Genomic DNA, 26895 nt, shown 5'->3' with positions numbered 1-26895 from the left:
ATATATGAGAAACATATTCTCTGGAATGTTTCTTTCGACTCCCTATATTCACTAAATTAGCAAGCTCTGTTGATTCTACTTTTTACCTCTCCACACGCACACTAGCATCACTTTCCTATCCCCTTTCTGGCTGTTGTCTGGCACTTCCCTTGATTATAATGATCCATTATAGTCAGATAGGCTATATAAAGTGTAAATTAGACTTTTCTCCTCTCCTAAGTACTTTGAGGTTTTTCAATCATTCAACAATACTTAGTGAACATGACTTTCAATTAAAAGGCCACCAGGACACAAATTCAGCCTGCCATCACAGCTCCATTACTCCTGCAGGGATTCCCATCACCCACTTCCTCTCACACACATTAAGTTACCCATCAACTTGTCTCAATCCACGAGCAAGATTTGATCTTCACTGGAAAGAGGCCAGAGGGCAGGGTGAGGGAGGGGGACATGGGAGCAGGTAGAAGGGAGAGTGGTCATCATCAATGCATAATATATGCTTGTATGTAAATGTCATAGTGGCACCCATTAATATTACAATTATTATGCATTAATTAAAAGCATCAATATTGTATACCTACATGCTTTTACATAAGCTGTTTATTTGTTCATATCGATAGGGTGACCTAACCAACTCCGAATTTCTGTTTCTCCTTTGTTACAAATTGATGGCATCCCAAAATGAGGAACTTAGTATTTTCCAAGGCAGTCCCTTCACATTTTCTAAAATAATACTAAGAAAGACATTCAGTGGCATTAGTTGTATTCCTTATATTCTTTTGGAAAAAATTTAAATTTTCATTCTACATGCTACATCTTCAAACAATTTCTAACATGTTATTATTAGTGTGTCTATTCTTGAAGGTGAATACTCACTAGCTCTATTATATAAGCCTTTCTCTAGTCCATTAAAATTTGGTGTCCAGAACTTCTTGAGTACCCTCAGATGAAGTCTGATTATTAAAGTTCACCTCTGCCATTATTTTGAGTCAGGTTGGCCAGTTGTGTGAATTGAACAGCAGAAAGAATTAGGACTCGCTGTTTTCCTAGAAAGACAAGGGAGTTTGGCCACAGCTGTGTTTTCCTACTCACTCTCTGCACCAGCCATGAAGCATATGGAATTTTGAGCTTATTGGAAAATTGCCTTTTATTTCTAAACTCCATCTTCATTCCATTCACTAAACTAAGAAATTAAAATTAGATCAGAAATTATTGGTTAAGGATTTAAATTCCATAAGAAAATATGTAAAAAAGATGGAAAGAACTGTAGGATAATATATACAGGGCTGAATCTATCTTTAACAAGGTTGTCAACCAACATAGGGAAAGAAACCTAGAAGTTTAACTACGTATAGTTTATAGAATATCCTCTTCTATTCTTTAGGCTATAAGGTTCTATTCTTTTTTTTAAGGAACTCCAGATAACCAAAAGCAGAAAAAGTGTTGTTTTTCTTAGGAATACTTATTTTCAACAAACATTAAAGTGTTAAATGTTGAAAAATAACATGACAGAATTTTACTCACTGGCCCTCAGGTAAGAGACAAAAATATTATCATCTCCACTTAATTTAAAGGACATAAGCAATAGCATAATGATATTCTTACATTTTCTAATGAAATTCTATGGTGCTCAAACTCAGTACCATTACCATATACAAACCCTTAAAATTAATTGTAATTATAGGCATACTGTTCAGAGTAATGTCTGCAAATACATATCTGGTTCAAATACTACAGAGGTATCTAAATCTTCTAGGAATTTCAAAACACTCGTATGTTGCTCATTTCTCATTTTAAGTATGAAAATACAAGTCAAGTTTTGGAAAGATAGCCCTGAAGATTTATTTCTAAAGTATTTGCATTCATTTCTAATAACTCTCCAAATACCCAGACAAACATTCTTCTTGATCCTATTAAATTAGTGTTAATTAAGTAAGCTGTTCTTAAGTTTAAAACACCAGGTTTACGAGGGGGGGTGGAGAGGGCACCAAATACAGATTAAATGTATAACATTTACTTTCAATAAAATAAATTTTTTAAAAAATTTAAAAAAGAAAGATTTAGAGTAAAAAAAAAAACAGGTTTAAAAATGTTACTTTTTACTGATGCTCTTCCTCAGATACCTATCTGGTGTCCTACCTACCTTAATCTCAATATCTAGTTATATTCAATATGTTGGTTAATTTCTGTCCATTTCTCTTTATTAAAAATTATTATTTAAGTGAGTACATGGTTGCTTACGTGTTTTGTTTCTAATCTCCATAGGATTTGCAATTGTAAATATTATGTAATAAGCATTTCTGTCATTTAATATCTGCATTACTCATTACTATAGTACAAAATATTCACCTACTCCTCTTAACAAATGTCAAACTCAAAGGTGTTATATTTAATTTTCCATTAAGTTAAATGACCTAGAATCAGTGGATTAATGTAAGACATAAAATATGTTCTGAGAGTTTTCTTCATCTCACCTACTGTCAATTTCCTCACTGTATATATCAAGGACAAAAGTCTAAGTCAAGCGTGACAGGCCCCGTGCTGCCTTTCTAACCCTAAATTCTACCCCATGCCCTTGTTCACTCCATTTTTGCCACAGAGATCACTTCTTCCCCCAAATATGATTTTCTCAGGACAGCTCCACCTCAGATGCCTTATATTTGTTCTTTCTTTCCCTAAAAATCTTGTCATGCAAATAGCCATGTGGCTCAAATCCTCATCTCCCTTAAGACTTAGATCAAATATGCAAAATTGCTCTCTTTCCCATCCTTGCCTTAGTCTTTCTTTCTGAAACCTATTACCATCTAACTATATATATATATATAATATATATATATATATATATATGTGTGTGTGTGTGTGTGTGTGTGTGTGTGTGTTTGTGTGTGTTTTTTTCTGTGTGTGTGGTGTGTGTGTATATGTGTGTATATATGTGTGTATATACAGTATATATATACATATATGTGTGTGTTATATACATATATAGTATATACATTAAGTTAAATTTCTCTCTTATCATGTGGTAGAATTTTAAAGATGTACCTCCAAGATTTGCATCCTTTGTTTATTCAACCAAGAATTAATGTAAGCACTGTTGTGAAGTGGCTTTGCAGACATAATTCAGGTTGCTAATCCTCTGATCTTCAAAGGAGTTTACCCTGGATTGTCAAAGTTGGCTCAATGGAACCAACAGATCCCTTTAAAGCACAAGGGAAAGGGAGAAGAGTTAACATGATTCAGCAGAAGAGGAAGACAGAAGAGAGATGAGGCAAGGGAGAGATCAGAGAATTTCAACATGTGAGGAAGAGTCTGCATGCCAGTGATGGTTTGAGTTGGGAGGAAATGTGATCAGAAGGGCAGGCATCCTGTGCTCGCTTCGGCAGCACATATACTAAAATTGGAATGATACAGAGAAGATTAGCATGGCCCCTGTGCAAGGATGAAATGCAAATTTGTGAAGCGTTCCATATTAAAAAAAAAAAAAAAAGAGCAGGCATCCTAAAAAAGGTAGAAGAGGCTTCTGGTGATAGGTACCTCAGTCCTGCATGCAAAAGGAACCAAATTCTGACAAGAACTTGAAAGAGCTTGGAAAAAGTTCCACCCCTAAATACTGCAGAAAGAAACACAGCCCTCACACAGAAGCAAAAGGCTCCCCTTGATTTCAGCCTTGGAAAACCCTGGGCAGAGATCTGCTATGCTGTGCTGTGCCTAGGTGTCAGGCATACAGACTATTAATGGATGTTGTATTCAAGTCATTAAATCTGTGATAATTTTCTATGGTGGCAATAGAAAACTAAGATACTGTGAAAGAGTATAGGCCTATGAGGGCAGGATTCTCATCCATTTTTCTTTGTTTTGTTGTGACTTTTGAGTGCCTATGCCCAGAACTTAGAGCAGCTCCAGAAAACAACGGACAATAAAGACTCCCTGAATGAATTAATATATTCAGCATATACATCCTTACCCAGCAGATCTATATTTTACAGTCTTAAAAATATTTACACCAAAAATATTAAGGAAATATGTAACATGAAAATGTGAAAGATGAATTGGTTTGAAAACTGATTATACTAAATTGTGTATCTCTAAAGTTAGCAGTGGTCAGTTCCGTGAAGACAGAAAACAACCAAATACCATTTCTGACAGTAGTGTCTTTCAGAACACAGGTTGCAAAATATTAGCAACAAATATAATCCATTTATGAAGTTGATGGAAGGAAGGAAGGAAGGAAGGGAGGGAGGGGGGAGGAATAAAAGCAAAAGAAGAAAGAAGGGAGGGGAGTAATAAAAGCAAAACATCACAGTGCAACTTTGACTTTGGTATGGCACGAATGAGTATGTGTTACCTATGTGAAGGGTCAGAATATAAGATATGGGGGTTTGTTGTTTTTTTTTTTTTTTTACCCTGGCTACCATAACAATAACTGGAAAGCCATAGATCTAAAGGTCATTATGCCCTATGCTATGGACCAGAGTACAATTTAGAGCCTGACTGGAGGTGAGATGAAAACAAATAAATGGAGATATGCCTGTTAAGAAAGGGCTGAGCAAGAAAGATCTGCACTGTTGTAAGCCTGTACCTAAATTTGCAAAGCAAAAGCAAGCACTAGGATTGAAGAATTCAAATTGTACTGGCTTAAGGTAATGAAATATTTTTTCCCCTCTTATGTGTTCTTCCATTACCTTGGGTCTAAAATAACACCTCTGGATACTGCTCAGACCCAGCTAAATAGAGCACAGCCCTGGAGCCTTGGTGGAAAATCCAGTAGCATATGTAAGGGGAGGACTTGAGGCTTTAATCAGCAAAGCATCACAAGATGCTATTTCTTTGCTCCCTTACAGAGAACGAATTAAAAACCTAATACTCATCTGTCTTCTGAGATTAGCCAGGTATTAGTGTCATACAAATTTAGCAGAAAGGAAGTTAGAAATGTCCTTGGCACATGGAACCAAAGAATAAATTTTGTTTAGAAAAACTTGAAACTGAATCTAGTTCAAGAACTTAAAATTAAACTCCTCATTTTTTTTTGCAAAAGAGGAGGCTAAACAAAAGGCTTGTTATTTCATTATTTAAACAATATTATTTTATTTACCATTGGTTTGTATGTTTATTGTCATTGTGCTGCAGATGGATAAGAAAAGGATAATGTAATGTACACTATTCATTTCCCCACTCAAGTCCATACGCCTTGTGGGTAGGGTTCATTCTATGCATCTATTTTCTCTTTTGTGCCTGCTGTGGTGAGTCAAACTACAAAATATAGTACAAGCAATGCACCTAAAAGATTGATCAGCCCACAGTAAGAACTAAATAAATGCTTCCATATTTGCTTTTGTTGTTTTGATTATGAGTATTATTATTATTGAATGTCATATGTAGGAAATTCTTTTTATCTACTGATTTTTAATTGCATTGTATAAACAAAGTCATATTTTATGCCTTTAAAGCCCATTTTATTTGAGGAGACATTAAAAATCCATAGAGGCCGGGCATGGTGGTGCACGCTTGTAATCCCTGCGCTTGGGAGGCAGAGACAGGAGGATCGTGCAGGTTCAAAGCCAGCCGTGGTGGCTTAAGAGACCCTGTTTCCAAAAATAAAATAGGTCTGGGAGTGTAGCTCAGAGGTAGAAGGGCTTCCAGGAACCCCAGTACCACCAAATAAATAAATAAATAAATAAATAAATAAATAGATAGATAGATAGATATCCACAGAGTTCTTATCTACTTAGGGCACTTTAAGTAAATTAATAAAGGTAAAATAATTTTAATTAGCAAAAAATTACCCAGAAAATTCTTAAGTATGTGAAAAGTCAGCAGAACTGGGATTCATGATTCAGAAAAATAATATTTCTAATGACAATATAAAGTCTTGTATAAAGGTAAAAATCAGACAAGAGCTATGGTGACTGCAGGAATTTGGAGCTTGGTATTCGTACATATGGGGGAGGGCCCTAAATATTAAAAGCAGAATGTGATTCCTTAGATCTTCCACAGACAAAGACTGGAACAAACATTAAAACATTAAAAGAAATAAAACACAGTCTTTTTTTTTTCTGGTGATTCCAGCAGTGTTAAAGATTTTTCCCTCATATCTTACAAGCTCTACAGCACCTTTCCCCCTGCTACTTTTGTGTTGTATAATTAGCATATAATTATGTGCTCTTTCACACCAGAAAGACTATTCTTTTATTAATGATTCTAAAAAAGTTCCTTATTATTTGTCTTTGTGAGTTTGAAATAAAAGGCTTATATGACTTTTCCCTTCTTTTTTTAGGAAACATTAAATATTAAAGAAATAGTATGGATGTCACAGACAGTCCTAAATTTTCCACCTTTGGAATGAGAATAGTGTTTGGGAATCAAATGCTGCATCTTCTATTCTCTCCAGATAAAATGTTTTGGGTTTCAAAGAACCAAATATTGGTGTTATGAAAAGGGCAATTTGTTCCTTGCCTTTCCCCCTTTTTAGAACAGAAAATGGGTCAGAACAAAAAAGCTTCCTGAATTTAGTACAAAGACAGGGAGGATATAATTCACATTTTTAATAAGTGCAATGTAGGTTCCAAATGACTCTTAAATGAGCTTGCCCAGCTCCTATTTGTAGTGAGTTCTGGAAGGTTTCACTTATCACTGCCGAATCTGTACAAGCCTCACTGCTGTTTTTGGCTGACTGCATTTTTTTTTTCTAACTTTAGGCTCACCCGAATGCTCCAGATTGGATATGGGCAATTATAAGGGAGGGTGTACATTATTGCAAATTTTAATCATTTCTGGAGCCGTTTTGCTTGCAATGATGATCCCTTATGACCTACATGTCTTGCATAAGAAACACAAATAGTTTTTGGCTGAGATCAGCTTTGGAGTTACTTTGTAACCTGTTTCTTCTTAACTTTTGGACTTTCCTTTGGTGGTTAGGACCTTCCAAATCAAGTTTCTAATGGTTTCTCAACTCAGGGCAACCATGGCTACCATATATAAAACTAGAAAGTGGACAGTAATGCCAATGATTTAAATAATGACTCAGGTTTCTTCTCCATAATATTGTTGCTATTTATGTATGGTAGAAATGACCACTGTTCAACTCTTCAGCTTCTGGAAAAAAATAGTATTATGCCCTCGCTATTTAAAAAATTTTTCTTATCTCCTACACTTCTGCAACATTTCAGCAGGGAGGGCAAGAGAAGTAATAATCTTATTACTTTAGAATTGCTTTTTTTGTAGTATGAGAAATATTTGCTCAAATTGTTTTGTGAGTCCAACCAATATTCATAATGGATAATTTCCTAACCATTTGGAAAGCCATGATGTTTCTTTAGCTGAAATTATTTAAATACCTCTATTTTTACCAGCAATATTTTTATTGTAAAGGAAAATAAAGGGTAATAATTAACTTTGTTTTTACTCAAGAAGATCTTTCTTTCGAGTCTTCTCATAAATGAGTGTTCTGATTTTGAATCCTTAGAGAACTTGAAAGTAATTTAATCCAAACACCTACTTTCACATGAATCCTTGCTATAATATATTAAATGAAGTTCTCCATTGCCAGCAGATTTTGGGGGCAAGAGATGAAAGAATAGGAAGCACTATCCAATATGTATAGGATTACATCATCTAACACTACAGGATCTAGATCTGGTTTCTCTTTTTCTTATTCGTGAGTTCTCAGTCTCTCCTCCATCTCACTTCATTACCTTGGAAAGAATTTTGTGAAGCAGAGACTCAATTTTAATTTTGGATCATTGAGAATGTGGCCATCAGGGAGTGAAATAGCACTTCTAATTTTTTTTTCTATGAGAATTTAGATCACATGGCCTTGGCCTTTTCATTTCAGTGATCCACAAAGTTAAAGATATTTTTAAAGGTCTACCTCATATGAAAAGAACCATAGAAAACTCTTACTGCTATTACTTAAGGATAAGTTAAGTCAAGTTGAAGTATAAAATACAGGTTAGGAGAATAGGTTTTGGAATAGAACGGTGTCTCTTGAGCTCTGATTTCCCAATTAATTAGCTTTATGATCTTGGAAAGTCACTTAACTTCTTGAAGTTTGGTTTACTCATCTGTAAAAAGGAGATAAAAAATTATCTTCTTCACCCGTCCATGAAGAGGATTAAATTAGTTAACTCATGTAAAGCACGTTATTCAGTATATAGCATATGTCTTAAGTATCCAATAAATGTTAGATTCTCTGTCCACTGAAATAATGGGTACATAGAATGTAGTTGTAAAAAATTTACCACTTTTTTTTCCATTTGTTGCAGAATCTCAAATCTTTAGTGAATTTGTGTGAGCTTTATTTTATTTTATTTTTTGGTACTGAGGATTGAACCTAGGAGTGTTTCGCCTCTGAGCTATAACTCCAGTCCTATTTTATTTTTCATTTTGAAATAATCTTGCTAAGTTACTGAGACTGGCCAGAAATCTGCAATCCTCCTATCTCAGCTCCACAAGTACTAGGATTAGAAGTATGCAACACTTTGTCTGGCATAAGAGCTTAGTTTAATTTTGTCTAATTTTGTTTTGTGTTTTGGTACTGAGGATTGAACCCAAAACTATTCTACCTCCAAGCTAAACTCCCAAATCTATTTTGTTTTTGTAATTTTGAAACAGGGTCTCTCTATTAATTTGCTGAGGCTGGCCTCATTAATTTGCTGAGGCTGGCCTCACACCTGTGATCCTGTCTCAGTCTTTCAAGTACTGGGATTATAGGTATTTTCCACCTCACCTGTTATGAGTTTTATTTTAAACTTAGAATTAATAGTGATAAAGAAAATAATTTATTGGTGTAAATAGCTTATAAAGAAAAGTTCTATTTTCAAAATATTTTAACTAGTCAGTTTGAATATCTTTTGCTAACTCCTTGAATAAAACAATTATTCTAACTATCTGGTTATGCACTTAGTGGATTTTGGAAAAAATGTACCAGTATTTAACTAATGGGTTTGAGTCAAGAATAATTTGACAAAATATGTTTTTTATTTGCATGATTTGAAACTTGAGTCACTTTTGTTTTATCTGATCAGTCAGTGCATTGAAAAATTAGTTGATAGACTGAAATATATCTGGATGAGATTTTAAAATAATCTCCTTAAACCAGGTGTGGTGGCACACCCTTGTAATCCTAGCATTCCAGAGGCTGAGACCGGAGTATCGCGGTTCGCTGACAGCCTCAGCTACTTAGTGAGGCCCTCTGCAACTCAGTGAGACCCTGTTTCAAAAATAAAGAATAAAAATATAGGGCAGAGGGTGTAGCTCGGAGGTCAAATGTCCCTGGGTTCCATCCCCAAACCCACAAAATGAATAAATAAATAAAAATAAAATAAAATAATCTCTTTAATATATCCAGCCAAGGTTAAAAAACAAATGAGGTTAAATAATATGATAAATTAGTTTCTAGATTTATCACCCCTCTCTGTGATGCACAAAATTTTTGTTTGTTAATTCTATAAAAAGCCATATAGTTAATTAGCAAATCAGAGAATAAAGTGATCTTTTACTCCTCTCCATCCTCCAGAAGTCAGCCATTGCAAATATGAAATGCATCAATGTATCAAGAGTATTCTTTTAGTATTAACCTTGAGATTTTGAAACTCCTCTCAGTACCTATTACAATGATTGAAACCCTTAACCATTAGAAAACTATTTAATGATCCAGAAATCAGAGAGATCAAAATAATTACTTCCATAAAACAGAAAGAAACTTAGTTGAAAATTTTTATTGTGTCACATATAAAGTAAATCCTTCTTTTTCAGAATGAATTCACATTACCATACATCAGAAAAACAGAGATTAGGGTCACCTTCCCAGCATGTAACATGCATCCTGGGGGGAGGGGTATTCCCAAAAGTATGTCATGAAGTAACAGTGACTATTTATCCCATAGCAAGATGGTAATCTATAGAAGACATTATTCTGGAAAAAAATGTGCTACAAAAATAAATTAAGGGGAAAATGGGAAATAATGCTATGAAAAACTATACTCTCTTATTCTACAAACACCACCTAAAGATGCCACTGTACATGGAACATTCTCTATTAATTCAGAGACACTGCTCTTTTCTCAGGCTGCCTGTTCACTTACCCTAGTTGTTTTCACTTTATTTCCAGAGGAGCAGCTCCATCCTTTCCGGTCTGGAAGAACTTTACATTCCTCTCCCTCCAAACATGGCTGCATATGACACCACCATTTCTGTTCCACTATTGAAGCTACAAGAAAGAAAAATCGCTCGGTGTTTTCAATTTGAGACTGAATTCTTTGGGTGTACATTTAAAGAGAGACAAAAGTCATCTATCTAACTAAAAGATTTTCAACTAAAATAATTTTTTTCAAATAGTAGGATTTATTTTTTTAATTTTTATTGGTGCATTATATTCATACATCATATTGGGATAAAAAACCTGTGTGTACATACATGTACACATCACTGATTTAACCCCAACCCAGTTCCCACCCCATTCCTTCCCCGTTCCTCTTTCCCTTGCTTGGCTTAGTGGTTTTTTATTTCATTTCAAACTGCATTTTATTATGATAAGACTACTTAACATGTGATCCACCATGTTATAAAATTTCTATGTGTACAATACAATATTATTAACTATAACTCCAGTGTTGAAAAATTTCTCATAAGAAAATATGGGCTTCATGGGTATTAATACATTAAAAATAAAAACTACGCGAATATGTGTATGCACTGATTTACACAAAAATAGAAGTAAATGAACCCATGAACAGTTTTGAGTCAATATTTTAGAATCAATGTTATATTTCATATAATGAGGCTAAAGGGAGAGTGTTAAGTAGGGTTCACACATTTGTTCTTATTTTTGTTATGAACAATAAGTTCACAAAGAATATACCACATAACAAATTACTATTTATGGTAAAAAAAATCAATTAGATAAACCCATATTAAGATTTATATTTTATTATAATTAGGTGAACCCTCAAAGAAAGACAATTTTTCATCTTAATAAAAATCAATACCTCATGTAAATTCTATCTACAACTAAACATTTGCTAATGTATATGATGTCGATATTTTTCCATTATTGAGAACCATTCCCAGGTTCTTGAACTCATAGTATTTAATCATCTATTTTCATTTTATGTTTCCCAATTAATTTATACATAATCTTCCTTTTACCATCCACTAAGAAATCTGTATTTCATGGTATCAAAATAAGAAACATATTGACTTAATGAAACCTCATTATAATGTTTTCTATAGTAGAACTGCATAAGATCTTAGAATTCCATCTAAAAGATTTCATGCTTTCAAACGCCCCCAAGTAACACCATTTCAGCCATGTGATTTTAATCAACCATCTAGGATTGATTCCAGCTGACAGCATTATGGTGAGGTTCCTATTCCAAGCAGTCCCCAGCTATGTCATCAGTTTGAGAAGTAGAAGAAGTCGCACCATCCACACAAGATGGAGCAGCTCGTGTGGTGCCTGCCACCTGCCCAGGGAAGCAGGAGCACTTGACTGTTTGTGACCGTTCTTCTATCTTGTTCTTATTACAGCATCTGTGGAGTGCCACCACCTCGCAAGTTCCCGTTTTGACATGGTGAGCTGTGCAAACAGAAAGAAAAGAGAAAACAACTTTGAGAAAGCCTTGGACACTTCCTTCCCTCTTTTTAATTAGAAGTACATTAAATATAGCTCCATAAGGAATCTACCATGCATGAAACTAGAAATGCATTGATGCTAACTCCATAATGCAGATTTGATTTCTTTTCTAAATGCGGTGAGACCACTTCTGTCAGTAAATGCTTGGTGAAGCAGGAACAATTAGTGACTAAATTAGAATGAGCTGTTAAAAAATCTAAAATATAGAGGCAATATATGGTGCTATCAAAAATATATTTATTTGTAGGTGAATTTTTCATGCCTTTTTGTTTCATGTGTTAATCAAATTAAAGTTAACCCCTGAATGAGGCCCATACTCAAAGCAGGTGAGATATGAGGATATTCACATCCTTTTCTTCTTCAGAGGGAGAATGTGAAGACCAGGGAGAGAATACATTCTCAGGAATCAGGGTACAGGGTGGAGCACCACATCCTCAGTATTCTTCGGCCAGATTTCCCCAGAAATGAACTAATCAGATGATTCTCAAAATTGCCACCATTTTCTTAAAGGGTCAGCCAGTCTCAAGACCCAGAATCATTCCTTGCCATTTTGCCTGAGGGGAAAACTGTCAGCAAATAGCACCTATTGCATCCAGAACTTGGAAGGATACTATGTCAGCTGGCCAGCTAGAAACCTGGTCCCATATGCTTCCAGGATTCCATACCCACTGTGTTAACCTCAAAGGGAGGCTACTGAGTTTTGGGACGACTGACATTGTGAACTTCACTTTCCACATTATTATGGGGTTCTAGTCTGTCTTCATCATTTTCCCCACATCTTCTTCAAAGTATTAACCCTATTGGGACATGATAAAATCTAACTTTCATCTGCTAAAAGCAAAAACAGCTTAGAATCAAATATTTGTTAAAAGATTATGTTTAATTGTGAATGATTTACAAAAATTTAAATAGAAGTAGGAAATCTGAAATAGCTTAAAGTTATAAACATATTGAGACCCATTATAAATCCTAGCAACAATCATGTATTATATTAACCTTCTTCTTGGAGAGGAGAGGAACCAGTATGCGTTAATCCAGGCTAGAAAACTTGCTTAAATTTCTCAGAGAGCAAATCACATTCACATTACCTACTTCTTATGCCTCCATATGAGATCATAAAACCCAGGTGTGACATACAGCTCTCACACGTAATATACAAAAGAGCTTTCAAGAGTCAGAAGCACTTTCAAAGCCACAAATATTTTTCTGCCACTATAGATACAAGTGAGGATGTTCTCTATCTTTGATTCAAACACAAACCTGCCTCAGCAAAGGCTAAAAATAATAAATATCCAGATTTCTGTGCTCTATAAAATATTTTCTTAGTGTATGATGAGTCAGTTCATTTTAATTTACTAACTATATTATGCATGTTTTACTGCTTTCTGCATAGTACCTCGCTTATTTTCATTTTAAGTGAATGACTACTGCACATCAGGCATGGTTCTGAAGACTGAGGATGCAACTGAATAAGAGAGGGACAGTCTGTCTTTGTCCTCAAAGATCTTGTATTCCTGGGGAAGGGGGGAATATGACAAATAAATACATTAATGTTTAAGTCAGTCTTAGAATGTTTTTAAAGATCCTTAAAGGAAATACTGTACAGTAATAATGTGATTGAGAGTAATTAAGCAGGGAAGGAAGGAGAGAGAAAGAGAGTTGCTTGTGTGTGTGTGTGTGTGTGTGTGTGTGTAGACTCTTAGGGCATATACATATATACATATACTGCATATATGTACATATATAGAGACATATTGAGAGTCTCAAGGGAGAACACTGATGACGGAACCTGAATGAGCTGAATGAGGAGAATGAAGCATCCATTTTAATGATCTCAAAAAGGAAAAGTGGAAGCCAGGCATGACGGAGCACACCTAGACTCTTTTTTCCAATTTTAAATAATATAGGACTGAGAGGGTATGGCTTGGAGATAGAATACCATTGGGTTCAATTCCCAGCAGAAAAAGAACAAGACAGGGAGAAAGGGAGGAGGGAGAGAAGAAGGAAGGAAGGAGCAAATGAGAGGGCCCTAAAACAGGAAAAAGTGTGGTGTGTTCCCAGGATAGCATGTTGTTCCAGGTTGAAAAAGTAAGAGTTAGAGGGAAATGTGTCAAAAATGCAGGCAGGCAGCAGGGTACTGTGGCTGATGCAGTGACTGTAATCTCAGTACTTGGGAGATGAAGACATGTTTGAGGCTAGCATGCAGTATCTTAGTAAAACCTGTTTCAAAATAAAATAAATGTTTTTTGCCAACTATTATATAGAATTTTATCTAGAATATTTATTAACTATTATCTAGAATATTTGCCAACTAATATCTAGAATATACAGAGAACCCAAGAAGCTCACTGCTAAGAAAACAATAACTCAATCAAAAATGGGCAAGGAAACTAAATAGAAAAAATTCAAACAGACAAAAAATGTACAAAAAGTGTTCAAGATCATTAGCAATCAGAGAGATACAAATCATAACTACACTGAGATTTCACCTAACTCCTACTAGAATGGCAATTTTCAAAACACATAGATCAAAAAAAGGCTGGCAAGGATATGGAAGAGTAAGAACTCTAGTACACTGTTGGTGGGATTGCAAATTAGTGCAACCACTTTGGAAAACAGTATGAAAGATCCTCAGAATAATGGGAACAAACCTATCATATGATCCAGCAATACCACTTCTGGGTATCTACCCAAAAGAATGGAAACCAAAATACCAAACTAATGCATATGTATTCATATGCATTCACTATTGCCAAAGTATGGAACCACTAAAGTATGCAAATTCACTATTGCCAAAGTATGGGACCAGCTAAGATATCCATCAACAGATGAATGGATTACAAAATTAGGGGATATGTACACAATGGAATTTTACTCAGATATAAAGAAGGACAAAATTATATCATTTACAGGGAAATGGATGGACCTGGAGAATATTATGCTAAATGAGATTAGTCAGTCACAAAATATAAGAAATAAGATGCTCTTCTTAATATGCAGAAGCTAGGGAGAAAACAGGTGATAGGAGGAACTCTAGATGAAGAAAGAGAAACTATGGATGAGCAAATATGATGACCTGAGCAGATGGGGAGAGAGGGAAATTCCTTAATGTACATGACATACATTCATAAACATATCAAAGCCAATCAGTAAGCCAAACATAACAAGGAAGGAGGGGAAGGGAATGAGTGGGAATTATGTAAGGGCTAAATGAATGGTGTGTGCATGGATGCCTCTACCATCTTGTACTCCATTAAGATGTATGACTACAATGCATCAATAAAAATAAATTTTAAAGATATATTACTACAATGCACCAATAAAAAACTAAAAAACAAGAAATAAAAAAGGATGGGGGTATAGCCAAAGGTAGAATACTCACCAGTTACACACACACACACACACACACACACACACAGAGAGAGAGAGAGAGAGAGAGAGAGAGAGAGAGAAGAGAAGAGAAGAGAAGAGAAGAGAAGAGAAGAGAAGAGAAGAGAAGAGAAGAGAGGCAGATCATCAAGAGGATAGTAAGGAGATTGAATGTTATTTTTTTTAATAAGGAAGCCGGCCTTTAAACTAAAACTTCTCAGGAATCTCAGTTATGCTTTAGAAGTTTATTCAGACTGCTTTTTAGAGACTGAAATGAAGAAGGCAAGAGTGTACCACAGTTATAAAGTTGTTGCAGAAGGCTAAATGATAAGGACTACAACTTCCACTTGGCTAATGGCACTAAAGACAGCAATATTTGATTTACTGTGGATGAATATGGGTTTTGAGAGACAGAATAATTAAGGATTACTCCTAAACTTAAACTGAGCTAATTCTGATAACAAATAAATAAATAAATAAAATAAAATGCCTGGGAGAAGGAATGTTTAGGAGAAGAGGGTTGGAGTTGGGATATCTAAACTTTTATTGTGGTCATGTTAAGTTTGAGATTCTTATAAAACACCCAAGAAGAGCTGTGATACAGGGAAGTATTTAATAAACAGAGCTTAGGGAAGAGATTTGGGCTACAGATACAAACCCAAGAGACCTAAGTCTGTAGATAGTATGTAAAGCCATGGGCTGAAAATGACTGCCATGGAAATGTTGCCAATGAAAGAGAAACAAAAAATTCAAAAGGAAAATAAAGGAGTAACTCAGAGTCTAGATATGAAGTGGAGGAGAGAATAAGAAGACTGATAAAAAATGGTACAAGAAGAAAAAGAAAAAAAAAGAAAAAATAAATTGAAGACTACCAAATAAAATATACCAATAAGAAGATTGTCAGCTATGTCAAATTCTGCTGATTCAATTAAACAAAAAGTAATTATCTATTAAAAATGTAATACACACTAAATAGAAAAAGAATCTTGAACAAAAAGAATAAAGCTTTTAAAGATACCAAGAGAACAGAGCAGGAAAATGACAACCTTTCAATAAAGAGTGTTGGGACATGTTGGGACATATGCATAAAGATAAAAAATAGAGCTCTATCTCACATCACATAAAAAGATCAATACAAAATTGATTAAAACTTAAATACAAAACCTGAGACTGCAAAACTACTAGAGAAAACATGGAGGAAAATCTCTAAGACATGGCATGAGTCCTGTGATGAGGTTTTTAGATAAGATGCCAAAGGCACAGGAAACAAAAACTGGAAAAAAAAAAAACCCTGAGATTTATCAAATAAAAAAGCTTTTGCATAGAAAAAGAAACAACTAACAGAAAAAAGACAGCCTATCAAGGAGGAGAAAATATTTACAAATCATGTATATGGTAAGTGGTTAATATTCAAAATACATAAGAAACCCAAACAACTAAATAGGAAGAAAACAACTAGCCCAATTTTAAACTGGACAAAGTATATGAATAAACTTTTCTCAAAAGATACACAAATGGCCAATAGAAATATGGCCATACTTTACATCACTAATCATCAGTAAAATTTAAGTAAAAAATCACAGGGAGTTACAAATTCATGTAGAATATAACAGCTATTACCTAAAAAACACCATAAACCAAATAAATCTATTAGACACATACAATATTTTACCCAACTACAGCAGAGTTCACATTTTTCTTAGCTACTCACAGGACCTTTTCCAAATAGATCACCTCCTGGGCCACAGAGTAAGCACCAGCATATTAAAAAAAATGTGGCATACTCTCTTGCATCTTTTCAGACCACAGTGGAATGAATCTAGAAATCAACTACAAGAAGATCCAGAGTAACCACAGAAATACACGGAGACTGAACACTGCACTGCCAAATTAGGAATGGGTCATAGAAGAAGTAAGGGGTGAAATTAAAAAATTTCTAGAAACAAATGAAAATAGAGACACAACATATCAAAACCTCTGGGACACCTGGAAAGCAGAATTAAGAGGAAAATTTATAGCATTGAGTGCCCACATGAAAAGAACAGAAAATAAAAAGAACAAAACAGAAAAAAAAACAGAAAATCATCAAATAAATAAACTAAGGACACATCTTAAAGCCTTTGAAAAACAGAAACCGTCTAACCTCAAAGCCAGTAGAAGATAGAAAAATATTAAAATCAGTGAGGAAGTTAATGAATTAGAGAATAAAAAAATACAGACAATAAACAAAACCAAAAGCGGGTTTCTCAAAAAAGAAAAAATGAATAAACCACTAGCCAATCTAACCAAAAGAAAGAAAGAATCAATTCTAATTACTAAAAAAAAAATTAAAAAGGAGATAATACAACAGACACTGTGGAAATTCAGAAGATATCAGAAACTAATTTGAAAAACTATACTCTAACAAAATGGAAAATCTAGAAGAAAATAAAAAATTTCTAGATACATATAACCTATGTAAACTGAGTCAAGAAGATATACAAAATTTAAACTGGTCAATAACAAAGAGATGGAAGCAGCAATAAAGAGCGTACCATCAGAAAAAATCCCCAAACCAGATGATTTTCAAAGTGGATTTTATAAAAACCTTTATAGAGGAGCTAATCGCAATACTCCTGGTTCTATTCCAAGAAATAGAAAGAAACAGGACTCTCCCAAATACATTCTATGAAGCCAACATCACATTAATACCAAAACCAAAGAATAAAGCTAAGGAAAATAAACTATAGGCCTATATCACTGATGAAGTTAGACACAAAATTGCTAAACAAAATACTAGTCAAAACAACATCAAGAAAATTATATGATGCTGACCAAGTTGGGTTATTCCAGTGATGCAAGGCTGGTTCAACATATGAAAAACAATCCATGTAATTCATCCCATAAATAGAATCAAAGACAACTCACATGATCATTTCAATAGACACTGAAAGAGCGTTCTATAAAGCCCAACATGCATTTATATTTAAAGCACTGCAGAGAATCAAAAGAGAAGGGATACACCTCAATTTCATAAAGGCAATATACAATAGGCTCATGGCCAACATCATATTAAATGAAGAGAAACTTTGAGAGTTCCCTGTAAAAACAGGAACAAGAAAAAATATTATCATCATTTATTTATTTATTTATTTATTTGTTTATTTATTTATTATTTTGGTGGTACTGGGGTTCCTGGAAGCCCTTCTACCTCCAGGCTACACTCCCAGACATTCACACACACACACACACACACACACACACACACACATATATATATATATATATTTTTTTTTTTTTTTTTTTTGAGACAGGGTCTCTTAAGCCAGTGCTGCTGGATTCAAACCTGTCTCCACCTCCCAAGTGCAGGGATTACAAGCCTGTGCCACCACACCCGGCTACCACTTATTTTTAATATAGTACTTGAGACTCTAGCCAGAGCAATAAGTTAAGAGAAGAAAATCAAAGAAGTAAAAATATGAAAAAAGAACTCAAAAATCCTTATTTGCAGATGATACAACACTATATTTAAAAGATCCAACAAACTCAAACAAAAGACTGATAGAAATCATCAACAAATTCAGCAGTGTCTGGATACAAAATCAATATTAAAAAAAATCAGAAGCTTTCCTGTATGCCAATCATAAATCTACTGAAAAAAAATCCAGAAAACACTTCCATTTAGGACATCCCCCCCGCCATACACACAAATAGAATATTTAAGAATAAGCTTAACCAAGAAAGTAAAAGTCCTCTACAAGAAAAATTATAAAACATTGAAAGAAGAAATCAAAGAAGATGTTAGGAGATAGAAATATCTTCCATGCTCTTGAATAGGAAGAATAAATATGATAAAAATGGCCATTCTTCCAAAATTGAGCTACAGATTCAATGCAATACTCATTAAATTACCGAGGCCACTCCTCACAGATATAGAAAAATCAGCCCTTAAATTCATTTAAAACAATGAAATACCCAGAATAGCCAACATAGTTATCAGCAACAAGAACCATGCAGGAGGTATTTTAATACTTGGCTTCAAACTACACTACAAAGCCATAGTAATCAAAACAGCATTGTATTGGCACAAAAACAGACATATAGTCCAATGGAGCAGACTAGAAGACTCAGAAACAAATATGCCAATTGATTTTTGACAAAGAGGCCAAAAACACACTGAAAAAAAGATGGCCTTTTCAACAAATGATGTTGGCAAAACCGGTTAATAATATAAAGAAAAATGGAAATAAGCCTCACTTTCTCACGCTGCACAAGAGTCAATTCAAGATGGAGCAAGGACATGTAAATCAGACCAGACACCTTGTAGCTCCTTGAAGAGGGCAAAGTCCAACACTTCAACACATAGGCACAGGTAAAAACTTTCTCACCAACAACACAAAGGCACAAGAAATTAAAAGATCAATATGTAGAATTGCATAAAATGGAAGAGTTTCTGTATTGCAAAGGAAACTATCAAGAACCTCAACAGAGAGCTGAAAGAATGAGAAAATGTTGTCTGATAGAGGATTAATATCTAGAATATACAGAGAACTGAAGAAACTCAGCCCTACAAAAACAAATAACCCAATCAAAAATGGGCAAGGGAACTATATAGACATTTCACAAAAGAAGAAATTCAAATGGTCAATGAATGAATGAAAAAATATTCAACGTGATTAGCAATTAGAGAAATACAAATCAAAACTACCCTGAGAGTTCACCTAACTCCAATTATAATGGCAATCATTCAAAACACATACAACAACAAAAGCTGGCAAGAATGTGGAGAAGTGGGAACTCTGATGCATTGTTGGTAGGATTGCAAATTAGTGCAACTACTTTGGAAAACAGCATAGAAGAGCCTCAGAACAATGTGCATGAACTTACCAGTTGAACCAGCAATACCACTTCTGGGTATCTACCCAAAAAGAATAGAAACAAGACTACCAAACTAATGCATGTGATTGTCAAACTATAGAACCAGCCAAGATGTCCATCGACAGATAAACTAATTACAAAACTATGGGATATGTATTATCCCATGAATATTTACTCATCAATAAAGAAGAACAAATTTACATCATTTACAGGGAAATGGATGAAACTGAAGAATATTATACTAAGTGAGATTAGTCAATCACAAAAAGTAAAAAATTAGATGCTTTCCCTAATATGCAGAAACTAGAGAGACAAAGGGTTATAGGATGAACTCTAGATGAAGGAGAAACTATAGATAAGCAACTAAGATTGAGGGAGATAGGAAGGGGGTAGAGGGAAATTCCCTAATGTACAGGACATACATTCATAAGCATATCAAAGCCAATCACTAAGCCAAACATGAAAAGGAGGGAGGGAGGGAGGGAGGAATGGGATGGAAATTATGGAAAGGCAAAATGAGTGATGTGTGCATGTATGCCTCTACCATTTTTTATGACATTAAGAAGTATGACTAAAATGCACCAATAAAAAAAGATAAAAGATTAATAATGTTTGACAAAGAAATGAAAAAAAAATCCCTTTCTTTCCATGGTGAGTAGTGCTCACCATTGGTGAGAATACACATTGGTTCAGATATTATAGAAAATGGTATGAAGGTTCTTTAAAATTTGAAATACCTTAAGATTTAGCCATCCCGTTTGTGGGTACACATCCTCAGGATTTGAAGAGGCATCAGCACTCCCATGTTCATTGAAGCTTTATTTACAACAGCCAAAATATTGAATGAACCTAAGTGTCCATCAGTGGATGAATGGGTAAAGAAAACATGGTGTGTATACAGATGAAATATTATTTAGCCATAAAATAAATGAAATCCTGTCACTTGCAACAATACAGATGGAACTGCAGAACATTATGTTAAGTGAGTAAGCCCAGCACAGAAAGATAAGTGTCCCATGACCTCACTAATATGTGGAATCTATAAAAGAGTTGAGCTAAAAAAAAAAAAAAAACAGGATAATGGTAGTTAACAGATCCTGGAGGTGTTTGTGTTTGTGTCTGTGGGGGGGGGTTACTATTTGTCAAAGGATATTTAATATAGGAGTATAAATCCAAGAGACCTATTGTACAAGATGGAGATCTATTGTACAAGAATCTGCTTATTAACATTATTATATTCTTGAAAATGGTTAGGAAAGTGGAATTTAAGCATTTTTACCACCCACACAAAATAAGCATTTGAAGTAGTTCATGTCTTAATTATTTCAACATAGCCATTCCAAAATGTATATATCTCAAAACATCATGTTGTTCAAGATAAATACATAATTTTTTTATTTGTTAATTATAAATAAATATATTATGTTTATAAGTAAACATAATATGATGTAGAGGTTAAACACATAGAATCCAAAGTCAGAGTAAATGGACTCAAATCTAAGTTCCTCTTAATGGCTGTTAGACCTAATATAAATATCTACTATCTCTGGGAAGAGATCTTTCTATCTCTCTCTCTTTCTCTTGTCTTTTATCTTTCCTCTTTCTCTTTTCTCTCATTTCTCTCCTCCTCCTCCTTCTCCTCCTCTTCTTCTTCTTCTTCTTCTTCTTCTTCTTCTTCTTCTTCTTCTTCTTCTTCTTCTTCCTTCTCTCTCTTTCTCTCTCTCTCTCTCTCTCTCTATCTATATATATATATATATATATATATATATATATATATAGATATATAGATAGATAGAGAGAGAGAGAGAAAGAGAGAGGTAAACTGGGGAGGGGGGTGCTTACCACTTACCACTGTGTATACTCCCAGTCCTTTTTTTTTATTTTTAAGACAAAAATCTTTCTAAATTGCCCAGGATGGCCTTAAACTTGCAATCCTCCTGTCTCCACCACCAAAATGCTGGGATCACAGGCATGTGTCACAGTGACTTTATTTTTTAATTTCTCAAAGAAGAATATTATTAGCATCATCTTCATAGGGTTGGTTTGAGGATTAATTTTGTTTAGAACATTACCTTCCTCACAGTAGATGCTGCTATAAGTTAGTTATTATTGTTGTTGTTAGCATTTGTTCTTTGCAAAAAAATCATATTAGTGACATGATGAAAATTATTGAAGTATATTAGAGATTAGGGGACAAGATTGTGCATAGAATAATGAAAAAATTGTGTCAAAGAGTTTTTGTCTTTGAAGGGAAGAAGAAAATAGTGCAATAACTAGAAGGAAGCATAAAGCCCAGAGAAATTTTTAAATGAATGCTAGAAAAACACACTTGTTTGCAGGAATGATGTATGAGAGAGAATTTAACAACACATAAGGGAAAATGAGTAATTAAAAGCTAATGTTCTTAAGAAGCAAAAAGGAACAGATCCAGCATACCTCAGGGGATGTTAGTTAGCATTAGTGTACGTAAAGACAATCCATTTCAGCAAGAGTGAAGGGGGGATGTATAGGTATAGTGGCAGGTACACATGAATGGCATAGGTGGTAAGAAGATGAAGTAGATTTTTTATCTGACTTCACCTATTCTTCCTGTAAAATATTAGAAATGTTTGAGAAAACAGAGTATATGAAGTAGGTATCTGTGAAAGAGGAAATGTGAATTTTCTAGAAGGAGCAGGACCATCCAGCAGATAGAGAGAGATTATTGGCATGGTAAACTGCAGAGAAATGAAATGTAGAATGAGCTGACAGAGTAGATAGGAGTGTCTTTCTGATGATAGGTTATCATTGGGGATGTATGAATTTTTAAAATGGTTTAGGTAAACACATATGTGATAATAAGATTAGTCCTATAAATTTTTTAAGGGAAGCCAAGGAGATATGATTAGGACTTGTACAAAGATTGGCACAGGTAGGCAGATCACTGAGCAGAAACAGCTCTGGGGAGAGTTTGGTGGTGGCAGGGCTCTGTGCTCCCCTGAAGAACCATAGCAATCAAGGGCACATGGTGACTCCTCTAACCAATCCCCTGGGAAAAAAGGCATCTTTTCAGCACCAAGGATATTTTACCATATTTAATACAGAGAGGTTTTATTATACATTGAAAAAGAAGGGAAAAGCTAAAACTTTGCATCTGGATTCCCCTTAATGCTATCCTCAGAATTAATTTCTATTTTGTTTGGCAAGAAAAAATATTAGAAAAAATATCTATGGTAGTTCCTAGTGCTGCTTACCCATATTTTTGGTTCTTTCTTTTCTTAACACAAGGTAATATTGAACTTCTCTATACCATTAACTTTAAATATAGGGATGTGAGTTACTTTTTCCAATGAAATAAAAGCTACAGTAACATTAGGCATTTTAGAGTATAAGCAAAGGCTATCTAGAACTAGCATATAATTCATAGTGTTTCTCTCCACCAGCCAGAGGACTCAATAATTTCTTGACAGTGCAAACAGTATCAACTTGACTTCCCATGGGCAGAGACATGGAACAAAATCTCCTCCAACTGTGATAAACAAGTGGGAAACACACTGATGTTGTTATCACCCTCCAAAATTAGAAGTTTGTTTGTTACTGCCAGAAACTAAGGCTACATTGACTACATAGTAATTTCTGCTGGTCTACAGATTATTCAAGTAGGTATACTTTTCAAGATATGTTAATTGGAAGGTATCTCCAAGTCTGCATCATTCTAGCTTATTTGGGAAAATGTGGAACAAACACTAAAGAGATATTGTTAAAATATTTGAAATTCATATAATTTTCAGAGTTATAAGGAATTATAAGGAATTTAGTTATAGACTAAATTTGGTAAAGAAAGTGTGCTTTTTTCTTCTTGGGAGAGAAAAAGGAGGTAAAATAATGGTCATAAGGTCCAATGAAGAAAAGAAATGTGGTAGCTGCAATGGGAAGAAAGAGGATATGATATTAGAAAGAGGATATGATATTAGAAAGACGATATGATATTAAATGTTAGGTGATTAGTAGCAAAGGGACCAAGAAAGGCAAGTGGTAGTCTGACAGATACAGGACTTTTCTTCCCCGTCCTCTCTCTTTACTGCCTATGAGGAAAGTGTGAAGAGACACTGACCTTTTTCTGGTGGGAAATGGGATTTTGTGAAAATCGCTCTCACACTTTGCTCTTCTTATTAAATTAAGAATGCAAAGCTTTTGAAAGGAAGAAGAGAGGGATATTCAAAATTTTAGAATAGACTAAGTGATAGATACATAGATGGATAGATACAAAGATGGATATAGATAGATGATAGACAGCTAGCTAGCTAGCTAGCTAGATAGATAGATAGATGGATATTCTTATATTCAAACAGCTTGATGGCATGGATAGCAAAAATATTAACTTAAGAAGAGATAATCTAACTTTTTAGAATAGACTAGATGATAGATATGTATAGAGAAACAAGATAGATAAATAATTTCATATTCAAGTTTAAAGGTATAGGTATAAAAATATTAACTTTTCATATTTTAATATATACTGATAAATGTGTAAGGTACAGTGAGATATGTCAAAAGAAGAAAACAAACCTTCCAGCAGAGTTCAGTTCACCTTAGCATGGCATATGTATGTGTGCAAATGTATAATTTTCTTATTTGCTGTGAATCTTAACTTCTTATTGAAATAACCAAATCTTGCAGACAAAGACTAATTTTTCATGTAAACGTCTCAGTATGTGGTATGTGTTTAATAAATAAGAAACAAGCAATTTAAGAAAGTACAACAAATTCCTGTGGATTTCCTTTAAAAGGTTAATGAGATGGTAGAAAATTCAAGCTAGAATTCTCTATATGGATTCAGACAAAGCTCATGATAAACTAACCTAATCAAATATTGGGGCTTTCCAAATTAACAAGATAGGCTTCACAGAAGATCAATTAGCATCATATTAAAATGATGCAAGACCCCCTGGAGAAGATTTAAATGAAAAAGAACTAACAAATTTCTGTGTGTCACAATTCCCTAGTGTGTCTCTCTCTCTCTCTCTCTCTCTCTCTCTCTCTCTCTCTCTCTCTCTCTCTCTCTCTCTCACACACACACACACACACACACACACACACACACACTATTTTCTGATATTTTTTCCTTCATGGATATGATGCTTAAACACAAATGTGTTGCCTCCTATATGTTTGAAATATAACAACATAGAAATATAGGTTTCATTAAGTTCTCATACAATAAGAATACCAAGTCTTTAAGCTCTAATTGTTGCCAGCTAAGGTTATGACTTCAACAATAGGACCATTGGCCTACAGTGTTCCAGAAACATGGCCTTAAAAATACTCTCTCTTGTATCATACCTTATGATCTTTAACTGATCTGTAAAGCTATTATGATTGGTATATTTTGGCATAAAATCCCATTAGACATTTTACCAAACCCTTTGCTTTAAATTGTTTTTTAAATATTGATAAAAACTTCTCCAGAGAAAAACAGCCAAACTAAATGGAACCTAGCTTGCATATGTGCATGCATTTTAAAATCATATATATTTAGTGTATTATTTATGTGTAATATAACTATATTTGATATGATCTGTGAACCAACTATAAACAGAGATATGAAAAATAAATTTATGGCAGAATAATATTTATCCAAACCAATGACCTTAAATAGTGGCTACTAACCTTAGGTTAATAATTATAAGCAAAAAAATGCACGTCACATTATATATGTAAAAATAATTTATATACTCTGTATATAAAATGTCCATATATAACAATTTATTGAATAATGGTAATTGCCAGTGTGTGTGTGTGTGTGTGTGTGTGTATTTTAATGGAGAGTGAACCCAAAGGCATTCTACCACTGAACTATATCTATGTCCCTTTGTATTTTTGAAAGGTGTTTGGATAAATTATTATGCACTTGCCTTGAACCTGGGATCCTCCTGTCTCAACCTTCCAAGTACTGGGATTATAGACATGCACCACAGTACCTAGTTTACATTTTTAAAAATGTTTACTGTATGTGAACTCTTATTTCATTTTATCATCACAGTGATGATTGAGCAGGAAACTTTTTATCATCCTCAATTTAGAAACGGAAGTGTTACGCTCCCCAAGATAAAACAGCTAGTAAGAGACAAACCTAGAGAAGAGAATCCAGTTTGCTTCCAAAAATCATGATCTTAACTACTATCTTACAATGTCTTTTTCTAGAATCTCTAAAAACAAACAACAGGCTAAAATTTCAGGTGATATGGAGTAATGCAAGAAATATATCACTATACTCACAGGCAAAACTTGGTAACCTCAAAGGGACCTGGGTTCTAAAGTTGAATTACCTGAGTTTAGCCCAACTTGACTTCTGCTATACTTGAATGAACCTTTAAGCAAGTTAATATACTTTCCAAATAATTGGTTTGTTCATCTCTAAAATGACTTCTTATGAAGACCAAATGAATAACATATAGGAAAATGCTTCAAAATTATATAACTTTATTGAATGTCAATTAGATTCATTTTTAGTATTAGTGTAATTAATGCATACCAAAGTAACACAACATAGAATGCATTTTAGCTACAAAATTGTGACTGTTAGAGAAAATTTTCTATATTTCATAGAAGCCCTAATTTCATATTTCAAAAACTCCATATATTCTTAATTGTGTTGACATAGAGGTATGTAAAAAAAATCCTGTAGCTGACACTGCAGCTACAGAAAAGAGTAAATTTAGCATCGAGTTGTGAATTTGTTCCTACTTGGTTTCCTCTCCATTAGATTTCAGTTCTTATTTGTATTCTGATTTGTCTCATTGATTCTGAAATTTTGTTTGTCTTCATATACCCCTATTTAATAGTTTTACTCAGCTTGACTAGCTCCCCGGAGAGTCTGTATTACACCTTCTAAGCAGAAATAAAGCATCACGTACATGCACCAATAGGCATCTGAAATACAAGCTAGTTAGTTGATTTTGGTTGCTGTAAATGACTTAGAATGGAAAAAATATGCTGAAATAAAAACTTTCCAAGACAGCTAATTTTTCACTTTTATTCATTAGAATGAGAAAGTA

At 34.1% G+C, this 26895-nt stretch overlaps 1 protein-coding gene across 1 annotated transcript in view; it reads right to left on the bottom strand.

Moving 5' to 3' along the window:
* TAFA2 (TAFA chemokine like family member 2) overlaps positions 1–26895 on the bottom strand; it is a gene marked incomplete at both ends in the record, with an annotated part of 147688 nt that overhangs the window by 30384 nt on the left and 90409 nt on the right. The window contains 2 exons of the mRNA XM_080704837.1: positions 10083–10207; positions 11423–11575. Coding sequence (XP_080560963.1) covers positions 10083–10207; positions 11423–11575 — 278 coding nt within the window. The remainder of the gene's footprint in view (positions 1–10082; positions 10208–11422; positions 11576–26895) is intronic.

This window comes from Muscardinus avellanarius (assembly GCF_963383645.1).
Source record: "Muscardinus avellanarius genome assembly, chromosome: 11".
NCBI classification, from domain to species: Eukaryota; Metazoa; Chordata; class Mammalia; order Rodentia; family Gliridae; genus Muscardinus; species Muscardinus avellanarius.
This window is presented reverse-complemented; position numbering and strand designations above follow the sequence as displayed.